Raw genomic sequence first — 11511 nt, 5'->3', positions numbered from 1 at the left:
CACTGACTCTCTATCCATGATATGTTGCTGATCCAGGAGGAATCTGTTATTATGGAATGGTGGATATACCTTTAGATGGTTTTTACATTTGATCCTTATCTGGGATTTATATTTCATTCCTCTGTTATGGGAATGTTAAGCTTTAAAAACATTTACTTTTATCATTTTATTTCTTCTTATCTAAATTTCACACTTTAAATATTAATATTAGATTTTAATGTTTAATATTACATCTCTTTTTTTCTTACCTGACATATTATTCCCAGAATTTTTTATTTAAATTTAAGTAATTTAGCTTATGTTTTCTTTAGAATTAAAAAAAATTTTAAGACATTAAGTTACTTGGTTTTATTCTTTTGTTTGATTGCTTTATCTTTTTAAACACTGCTTAAAATCCTACATTACTTGTTACTTTTTATTTAGATTTTAAAATATTATTGTTTTTCTATTTTAATCTTTTAATTTTTTTAATCTTGTGTTTACTTTTAATTGTAAAATAGAGATTCGTTTTCCCCTTACAGTTCAGAAAGAGGCAGCAGTGAGCATTTTATAGCACACCACATCACAAAAAGAAATGGCTCCTTTATTTCATTGTCATTCTACTTCTCTCTGTCTTCTTGAATCTTTTAGCTTTCTTAGTAATGATAGTAGGAAGTAATTATTTTCTGTGAATATCCCTCAAGAAATTTGAGAGAACCACAAGTTCTATGTCCTTCCAAGATCCTATATCTAACTAACTAACTAACTAACTAACTAAGTAATGACAACAACAACAAAAAGACCTAAGACCTAAGTGACTTCTTGGAATGGTGTATTTTCTGAAACTACATCGGGAATAAAATGTTTTAAATTTCTCCAATATGCAAAGCTGTTAGGATATACTGAGCCAACATTTGTCTAAGACCACAAGCTGTCAGCATACTCAAGGAGGTCGTGAAATATTTGATTGACAAACCACAATAGAGGTTTTGTATAACAGGTTTTCATCCTGATTTACATCAAATATACTTATTCCCAAGATGGAGTTCTTGGGAATTTCTTTCCAGAACAGTCATATATGTATATCATATATATACTGTTTGTGTATATATATATATATATATATATATATATATATATATATATATATATACATACACACACACACACTGTTTGTCACTCCTTTGCATTACTTTCTTTCATCATCATGATCAGTGAGAAGCTGGCTAGAACCCAGTTTATACAAAGTAAGATTTTAAAAAAGCACCAGAGTCTTTTCACTGATTCATGGTTTCCTGACTTTGTTGGATTTAGACTTGGTCATTGTGCAGCTGCCCAGAAAGTGGAATGACCATATTGCAGATTGGCCCTTCTTTGGAAAATGCTTAGGGGGCAGACAGACTAGCAATTTGTAAACTTTAGTTGGCTTTCTTAGGAGAGAATGATGTGCTATTCAGAGGGGGACAGAATAACGGAAGGGTGACTAAATGAAAGTGTTTAGAGACTACTGGTTGTGGCTGATCTCTTGTTTCATACCACTATTTAGGCTTCAGGACCAGTCATTTCTGCCTGTTCTTCAATGTCATCAATGCTGATGTCATTTTGATCCAGTTTGTGTCATCCCATGCATGGATTTACATTCCCTTCATTCTCTGAACTATAGCTAGCTCTGGGCTTCTATTTACTAACTGAAGATTTGAGGAAGATACAAAGGAATGACAATGCAGAAAAGGAAAAAAGAATAACCCTAATTAGACTTCAGATCTCACACTTCCTAACCTCCACCATGAGCTTTCATAAAGATTCCTTATCACCATCTCTCCCCTAGGCTCTGGTCACCTGTTATGTTAATAGGGTTCACTGTTTCTTATTTAAGAATTATATTTTAAGGGGTGCCGCCTGGGTGGCTCAGTCGGTTGAGCGTCCAACTTCAGCTCAGGTCATTCGAGCCCAGTATGGGGCTCTGTGCTGACAGCTTGGAGCCTGAAGCCTGTTTTGGATTCTGTGTCTCCCTCTCTCTCTGCCCCTAACCCACTCGCATTCTGTCTCTGTCTCTCTCAAAAATAAATAAACATAAAAAAAATTTAAAAAAGCATTATATCTTAAATTTGTTACCACCCTGAGTCCCAGAGTAGCATGGTATCTTCCCAGAGATTATTTCCCCAGCCTGACCCCATGAATTTATATCTGGACCTTGGGAGACTTCAGGTTCAGACCAAAGCTTAAGTACTCGCTGTCAGCCAGGGAACAAAGAAAACAATGCCTATTTTTTGTTTTGTTTTTTTGTTTGGTTGGTTGGGTTTTTAGTGAAACATCTTATGTCTTTGGAACATGTTGGCCCTAATAGAACCAACCTTGGAATGGTGACCATATGTGTCCTTTGCTCAGAACTAGTCTACTTAACATCAGTTTCCCTGGTGTAATTAGTAACAGTTTACTCTTTCAATGTCAAGTGTCCTAGCATGGATGACCTACTGTATAGGCACCTTAAATAGCAGCACCTATTAGAAGCAGGAAGAGCATCAGATTTCAGGGAAGTGATGGGAATAGCAGATCATAGCATTGTGATGGGAGTGTCCTGAGGTGGACAGCATGGACACATCCTATCAGTGCAAGTGAAATGCTTTCAAGTAGTCATCAAATTAAATGGGTGGTTCTTCCATCGAGTTTGGAGACACTCCATTAGATTTCAGTTGTCACTGAAAAATTGCTTAATATACACCCATAATGGTAACTTTATATGGATCTGTGGACTTCCTATCAGGCAAAAATTCACTAGAGTTTTTCTTATTTCTGATAGTTCCTTGTTAGGATAGTAAAACTGTATAATCTGTTTATAAAAATTGTCCTTTTTTATTATGGAGGGACTAGCAAGCAATTTATGTAAAATGATATGTGATCATTGAATAACAAAGGAATGAGGGTCCAAAACAAAGCAATTCTGGTTTTCCCATTGGAATACTAGCTTTTTCATCAGAAGATCACTTTTATTGGCTTTGCCTCGAATGAGATGAGGAAGATGTAAAGAGAATTCTTCCAAACCTTGGAAACTTTAGTCTCGTACTTGCCTTTAACATTAAATATTAAAATATAATGAAGTAATATCTACAAGCAAATAGGAACAATTTCAAATTCTTTCCTATTCACTATCATTGCTTACAGATTCAACAGTTCTCTTAAGATAAATTTGCACATAGATTTTCATTTGTTCTATTTGTACCTTTCATTGCTTAGAGACATTCTTTTATAAAACATCCTTGATATTCTCCTTGCTAATGACATTTTAAGGCCATGATAGACTTTCCTATTATTTTAAAGGATAAATATTAGAAATCTTCAAAAACGAGATATCATTTGTGATTCCATGAATTCTGAGGTAGCTTGAAAATGTCAGGATGTGTTTACCATGACTGAAAAGACTGACATTAAAGCCATACTTTCTACTCTCCACTAGATTGGGGAAATTTAATTTCTGGGATTTAATAAGCCAGGGAAAAATGTACTTATTTAATATAATCTTGTGTTATCACATCCATGAAATATCTTGACTTCAGAAGTTTCTAAAGGCCTATGAATGGGCTGTTAACTGCCTTTTTTAGGTTACCTTGCGACTCTGGGGAAACTCTGTGGAAACTATGTCCTCCACATGAAATGAATCCTGAGGAAAGATCAGCTAAGGCTACAAGTAAATAATTTTTTTTGGCCAAATTTCCCTATGTGTCAATAAAAGGATTACTCTAGACAGATTTGTATCTATATCTTGCCTGATACTCATAGAAAATATTGGTCTGAAATATAAAATATGTCAAGCATTTAGCTGCTATTGCAGTTGCCAATTGCAATTGAAAATTGCCATTGAAATTTTGGTAGAATGTTTAATAAATTAATACCCATACTTATTGAGAAGTATAGGTATGCTTAGTTTTAAATGTTTAGATCTAGTTAGAAGGCATGCCATCCTATCATAAACAACACTGATTCAATATAGTTCAGAGCAGTTTCTCATCTTTTCTGGAAATAGTTTTATCCTCAAGTGCCTTTTTTTCCACTTTTAAGTTTTTAAATAAGGAATATGACATGTGAAGGCCCATTAATTGGACCTCAGGCAGAAAGTAACTTGGGATATAAAATCATCAGGACAATTGACCTTGGTCTGAGCTAAAATATGTGAAGCTTTCTACTGAGGTCTTGGGCCTCCATCACCTAGTCATAAGTAATTCTGTCTGAGAATTTGCCCATATTGCAGATCTAGTGGCCAGATAAGATCTATCCAGATATTCTATTATAATGATGTTTTCTACAATCTACTCTGAAGTTTCTTAATTTGATTTACATTTATTAGACATCAGAGAGTGACAGATGTTTTTTATTTTAATTAATTAATTAATTTATTTTTAAATATTTTCTAACATTTATTCACTTTTTGAGAGACAGAGACAAAGCATAAACGAGGGAGGGACAGAGAGAGGGACACACAGAAACCAAAGTAGGCTTCAAGCTCTGAGCTGTCAGCATAGAGCCTGACGCAGGGCTCAACTCATGAACTTGTGAGATCATGACCTGAGCTGAAAGTTGGACACTTAACCAAGTGAGCCACCAAGGTGCCCCTTTTTAATTTATTTTTATTCTCTTCAGTTCTGTTTACTGAAATCATTAGAAATACATTTTACAGGATTCCTGCAAGCTCATTTGTACCTGACTAAGAAAATGGACTTTATATTTGCTATAGTATTTTGGAAATAGAAATGTTTTTTCTTCTACAATCTGCTTGTTTGTGATACAAGAGGAATATTAATTTTTAAGATATCTAAAATCTAGTTTTAAATAGTTCATAGCCATTTTAAAGCACCAGTACATTTTCAATCAGAATTGTTTCATTTTACCTTATTTGTTTCAGCTCCCGAATATACTACTATAATAGTACCAGAATTAATAATCAGTACTAAAAATAATGATAAATGATATAAATAATGAACACAAATCTGTCACTATTTATGAATGATACTATATGTATGTAGAACACTAAAATGGTTTAAAAATATTGGAATTAATAAGTGAATTTAATGTCAACTATATTTTTATTAAAAATTTAAGAAATTATTACAAAAAAAGTGAATTTACCAAGATTGCTAAATATAACTTTAGCATAGAAAAATCATTACATAACAATAACAAGAAAGTAGAAAATAGAATTAAAGCACAATTTATAATAGCATCAAAAAACAAAAAATATATGAATAAATGTATAATATGTACAAGACATTTGTGCAAGAAAAATCAATAAAACATTAAGAGGAATTAAAAAAAATTTAACTTATTTATTTTTGACAGAGAGAGAGAGAGACAGAGCATGAGTGGAGGAGGGGCAGAGAGAAAGGGAGACACAGAATCCCAAGCAGGCTCCAGGCTCTGAGCTGTCAGCACAGCGCCGGACGCGGGGCTCGAACTCACAGACCGAGATAATGACCTAAGCCAAAGTTGGACGCTCAACTGACTGAGCCACCCAGGTGCCCCAACATTGAGAGAAATTTAAAAATACCTAGTTAATGAATTAGAAGATACAATAGTATAAAGATGTCAGTTCTCTCTAAATTGAAATTTAGAAGGTTCAAGGCTATCTCAGTCAAAATTCCAGCAGGTATATTGTGAAAATTGATAAGCCAAATATATATACAAATGCCAACACCAACCAACCACCCATAAAGAAGAAATAATTTAGAGGACCAAAATCAAGATTTATAGAGCTATAGCTAAAAAGACAATGTAGTATTGGTTCAAGGATAAGAAGAATAGACTAGTGGAACAGAACAAGATATCAATTAGTTTATGTCAAAAGTAACAATGCAATCCAGTGGGGAAGGGAGCTTTGCAGTACTCATGTTGAGTCAAATAGTGTGCACATAGTAAAAAATAAATCTTGACCTTGCCACATACTTGCACTTATCAGGATACTTTCCAATACACAAATAGTCTCCTACAATTCTACTTGCACAAAGGCTGCTCAGCAATCAGGTCTCTTATTGGCCCAGATAACTTGAATTAATTAAAAGTTTTTTCACCTCATTTTTTTGGTTCCCAATTAGTACATGGAACTTGGAGAATCAAACCCTGGAGAACTAGAAAGTTTAACTTCTTTATGTTCCAGAATCACAGCATTAAATTGTTAAGGGAGTTGGAAAGTCCCTAATAGCAACAAGAGACTTTAGTAGTCTTAGATCCAGGGATAACCCTTTGGAAGTTTTAGAGAGCAGAGCATAGGTGGTGATTTTGGCAGAAAAAAATCTTTGTCATTATTTTTCTTAGGCAGTTATTTTTATATTTTTACCAAAAGCTCTGTATGTTGAGCATTTGTGAATGAGGAAAGATCTGGCTTGATTTTTTGCAAACCAAGAGCATCCATATCCTTTTTCATTGCAATTTCTGAATAAAAATACCTCTGCATAACCCACTCTAATACAGTTTTCATGGAGAATTACCATAATTACAAAGTCAGATTCTTTTACTTTTCTACACTTGATCTTAGCCAAAAGGCCGAGAAGCGATTAGATTCTTTTACTTTTCTGAGCGCTGCACAAAGATTCACAAGCAAGACCATGCTGGAGATCAACTTTAAATAGTGAAGCATACATTAGTCAAAGAGGAAGATACTGATCACATGTGCTGAGGTAAATGAGAGCAGACCTTATCCATCTCTTTCTGTATCCTCCGATTTATAAAACTGATTCACGGGTCTCAGCTAGGCCAGGAGACCAGAATAGGAGACCAGATATTTACTTTTAAAAGAAGTACTTGTTGATAAGGAAAATATTGAGTTGAAATGAGCCCAAAATGTGGGACGGAAGTTTTCGATTTGCTTTTGATTTTCTCATTTATCTCAGACAAGTCATTAAACTCCTTCAAGCATCCATCAACTTTAAAATACAAATGTTGGGGTAGAACTCTGATTTGTTCTGGCTCTGACATTTGGGAAGGAAAAGGGAAGAGATTGTTGGAAAACATTTGGTTGTCTTAGCCCTGGCATCTGAAGTCATTTTAGGGAAAGTATCTCAATAAAATGACTTAGGATAGGTGAGACTCTTACAAGCATTGTAAAGGAAGGATAAGGGAAAGAATAGGGACCCAATCTGCATGAGAAAAAGACATCATTATTTTGTTTATAAGAAAAGACCAGACAGTAGTGAAGAAAGAAGAGAAAGCAAGAAGAGCAAGAGCTAGAGTAGGAAAACTGGGTGCTGAGTGGGGAAAGACCACTAGAGAAGCCCTCAGTAGAAGCATGGTGTGTGCTGACCCAAATGAACTTTAAAGAGCAGAAACCTTTAACAGTTACCTTTCTGGAAATAATCAGTCAGGTGTTTCCTATTCACCTATGGATTGGAGGTTGAAATTTTAATAGATTATGAAGAAGTACTAAGTTTTTTATCTGAGCCAGTGTGAACCAGCACTGAGTTAGCATAGGCAGGTATAGCTCTGAAAGAAAAGCAGGGAGATGATGAAATCATAAACGTTTTGTGATGTTCTGAAATATTAGAGAGGCCATGGAATTGGGTGGTGGAAAAATAATTTTAAAATAAGTTAATCTAGGAGTTGTCATCTTCCTGTATAGATTACAAAAAAAAAAAAAAAAAAAACCAAACAAACTGATTTCAAAGAGGCCAAGTGATTTGCCTGATTATGCACACCAGTAAGTAGCATGGTTGGATTTAGAGTCCAATTCTTACACTCAGAGGACAGTGGTCTAAAACCCTACAGAAGATGATTGGGGAATACCTCAACCTCTCCTAAGAGTACAAATGGTCATTGCCTTCCCCACCTCACTCTATGTCAAATATTTAAAGCTAAGAGCTCATCGTCTTTGTTTCTTAAATGAACTAGTTTCTTTAATGTTACAGATAAGGGTGCAGATCTAAATGAGCAGTTGAGAAATCTTAGGCTTTTATGTTGGCACAGAGACCAATAGTGAAAATGTGCTTATTTGAATATGTACCAAACATTGCCCATGTTCAAGGGAGTGGTGTGTTATTAAAAATCTTGAATGTAAGTTATTCTTTGCTAGTATTATGGGGAACAAGATCTGGAGAAGCTCAGTTGTACCAGGGGTGGGAGACAATGGGATGTGCACATATGGCTATTGTTCAGTGTAATATACTTGAGTAATGTGGGTATACATAAAGAACGAAGCTGTACTTGAGACAGTGGCCTACAGTTTTGATGACTGGATAAATATTCATGAAAAACAAGATTAGAGTTGGTGAGAAAGGTAACAGCATGTAGATGAACTGTTGGTTATAGACGTAAAAATATAAAATGGCATGATAAGTATGAGAAATTACAAGCTGGTTGTTGTTTCAGACCAGAGTCTGGAGCTGGAGTGTTGGAAGATGAGGTTGGAGAAGTAGGCAATGATGAGGATGTGAGGCTTGAGTGTGTGTGATTGATTGCATTTGAACTCTACTTATAGGACAGTGGTTTTTAAACATGTTCCCATATGCGACTAATTGTGAGATACATCACAAGTAATTAGAATTGCATTATAAAATCCTGAACTTTGAAAATCAGTTTGTTTCTAAGAAAGCGTGGGCTCAGGGTGATTCCATATTCAAAAATGCCTTCTTGGAAATTGAAATCAGGTAGTGCGATAGTGATTGGACACAGGTTTATCTTCTATTTATAGTGTACCGCATATCCATGTGTTACAACACATAATTAGCAGGTTCATGAAATGCAGCTAAATCCTTTCTCCCTGTAACGTTTTACAATTTTTTTTTTCTTTCCCCAGCAAACCTCCTGTGGTCCTTAACTCGATTAGGTATAACGCATTTTTTCTAAAGTTTGTTTATTCATTTTGAGAGAGAGAGAATGTGAGCAGATGAGAGATGAGAGAGTGAGGGAATGAGAGAGAATCCCAAGCAGTCTCCGCACTGCCAGTGTGGAGCCTGACATGGGGCTTGAACTGAACCTGTGCGGGGCTTGACCATGGGATCATGACCTGAGCCAAATCCAGGTTTGATGCTCAACCACTGAGCCACCCATGTGGCCCAGGTCTAATGCCTTTTTTGATTAAACTAAGTGTCACAATGTCTCACTGACCAGTGTTCCTAACACAGAGCTCAGATTCTTACCCTCTGTGTTCTCATGGTACCCGAGGGTGTATTTATATGATGTTAATTGTATTTATTTCTTTACTTGAATGCGTGATATTTTATTCTGAGCTGCCCAAGAGTAGCTTTTTAGGTAATTCAAAGAGATCTTCAGTGACTTGTACTATATTCAACAAATGAGTGAATGAGTGAATAATTAGCATGGTATTGCCAGAATAATGATCCTTGTAAAGTACCCCTAACTAATCCCCTTGAAAGATGGTAGAATTTAATTTTCATATATGTACAATGTATATTTTTATTCACTACTACAGATAAACAAAGAGGCATAAAATGGTCAAGGCAAACTTGACAGTCATTTCCAATTTTATTTTCCTGGGATTTACTCATTACCCCAAAGCTGAAGTCATCACATTTGTGCTGTGTTTGCTGATGTACCTGATCACCTTGCTGGGTAATATCATTCTGATCTCCATCACCATCCTGGATTCCCACCTACACAAACCCATGTATTCTTCCTCAGCAACCTCTCCTTTTAGACATCTGGTATACCTCTTCTGCTCTCACTCCAATGCTGACAAACTTTGTTTCAGGGAAAAACACCATCTCATTCTCAGGATGTGCCACTTAGATGTACTTTTCTCTTGCCATGGGCTCCACTGAGTGTGTGCTCCTGTCCACGATGGCGTATGACCGGTATGTGGCCATCTGCAACCCTCTGAGATACCCCATCATCATGAACAAGAGGGCTTGTGTGCAGATTGCCGCTGGCTCCTGGATGACAGGCTGCCTCACCGCCCTGGTGGAAACAGTATCTGTGCTGCAGCTGTCTCTCTGTGGAAGTAGCATCATCAATCACTTCACTTGTGAAATTCTGGCTGTCTTGAAACTAGTTTGTGTGGATACTTCCAGGGTGCAGTTAATCATGCTGGTGATCAGCGTACTTCTTCTTCCTATGCCGATGCTCCTCATTTGTGTCTCTTACGCATTCATTCTCTCCAACATCCTGAGAATCAGCTCAGTGGATGGTGGAAGCAAAGCCTTTTCAACATGCGCAGCCCACCTGACTGTGGTGGTTTTGTTCTATGGGACAGCTCTCTCCATGTACCTGAAGCCCTCCGCTGTAGATTCACAGGAAATAGACAAATTTATGGCTTTGGTATATGCTGGATTAACCCCCATGTTGAATCCTATCATTTATAGTTTACGGAACAAAGAGGTAAAAGCAGCTGTGAAAAAATTGCTGATTAGGAACCCTCTGTGTGCTTTTTTAATCCCCCATAGCAAATCATAACATTAATCTAAGGGATGTATTGATGTGTTCAATACGCACCAGAACATTGGACTAAGAGGGGAAGACACTCATTTTAAATAAGATGTGTGATTTCCTAAGTTTCCTCCTTGACTGACTGCTGAAGCTCTAAGATAATGTAGACATATCTTACATAAGCATATCTGAAATCTTACATAAAAAGGGCTCATGGTGACAAATTTCAATATTTTGTTTTGGGTGATAGAATGTAAGTATAGCTTTAAACATTAAGTTGGTGTATTGTTAGTATTCAAAATTATGTGCATGTAATATACAAATGTAAAAACTATAGTAGACTTTTTAGATAATTTATTATTAACCTCTGTTTTAGGCTGAGTTGTGTCCCTGCAAAACTTATGTTGAAGCTCTAATCCCCAGTACCTCAGAATGTATCTACATTTGGAGATATGGCCTTTATAGAGGTGATTAAGTTAAAATGAGGGCTGTCAGTGTGGGCCCTCATACAATTGGAGTTGTGTCATTTTGAGAAAATAAGAAATTTAGACACACATGGGTACAGAGGGTTGCTCACACACAGAAGCAAGGACATAGCAAGAAAGCGGCTATCTGAAAGCCAGGTAGAGGCCTCAGAAGAAATCAAATCTGCCAACACTTTAATCTTGGTCTTCTATCCTCCAGAACTATGAGCAAGTCAATTTCTGTTGTTGAGGCAATCAAGTCTCTGCTATTTTGTTATGGTAGCGTTAGGAAACTAGTACAACCTCTTTTTCAGCATTGCTAAAATTTTTGGAAGTGATTGCATATTCTACAAAGTGTGACTATGTTTTACATGTGTGTGTGGAAATATTTGTGCATGCAGGTAGATGTGTGTGATTTGAATGTCTATATACAAATGGAGAAGTTCTGCACAAATACATACTGAATAGAAATGGGGTAGAGGAGTGCCTGTCTGGAAAAAATAACAGACAGTTTAGCAGTTTGTTGTTGGTCTTTGAGTGTTGACATTATTTTGTAAATTCAAAGAAGCTGCAGGATGTTTCAGTGAAACTACAAGGACCTTCCCTTTTTGATTGTGTTTCTGCTGACACCTTGATGCATAAATCCATGGGTATAAATGAAGCCATAAGCATTTAGAAACAAAATACATGACATAATTTATAT

At 36.0% G+C, this 11511-nt stretch overlaps 1 protein-coding gene and 1 non-coding gene across 2 annotated transcripts; one reads left to right on the top strand and one right to left on the bottom strand.

Annotated features, from left to right (window-relative positions):
• Positions 1-6334: 6334 nt before the first annotated feature.
• Positions 6335-6522, bottom strand: LOC144614198 (U2 spliceosomal RNA). Its single transcript, XR_013551851.2, has one exon. It is a non-coding gene; the product is annotated as a U2 spliceosomal RNA (small nuclear RNA).
• Positions 6523-9410: 2888 nt separating this feature from the next.
• On the top strand, positions 9411-10371 carry LOC132676355 (olfactory receptor 13F1-like). Its single transcript, XM_081791062.1, is given in 3 exon segments — positions 9411-9588; positions 9591-9611; positions 9614-10371. Coding segments are annotated over 3 exon segments (957 nt in total).
• The last annotated feature ends 1140 nt before the right edge of the window (positions 10372-11511 follow it).

Source organism: Panthera onca, chromosome D4 (assembly GCF_046562875.1).
Source record: "Panthera onca isolate mPanOnc1 chromosome D4, mPanOnc1 haplotype 2, whole genome shotgun sequence".
Taxonomy (NCBI): Eukaryota; Metazoa; Chordata; class Mammalia; order Carnivora; family Felidae; genus Panthera; species Panthera onca.
This window is presented reverse-complemented; position numbering and strand designations above follow the sequence as displayed.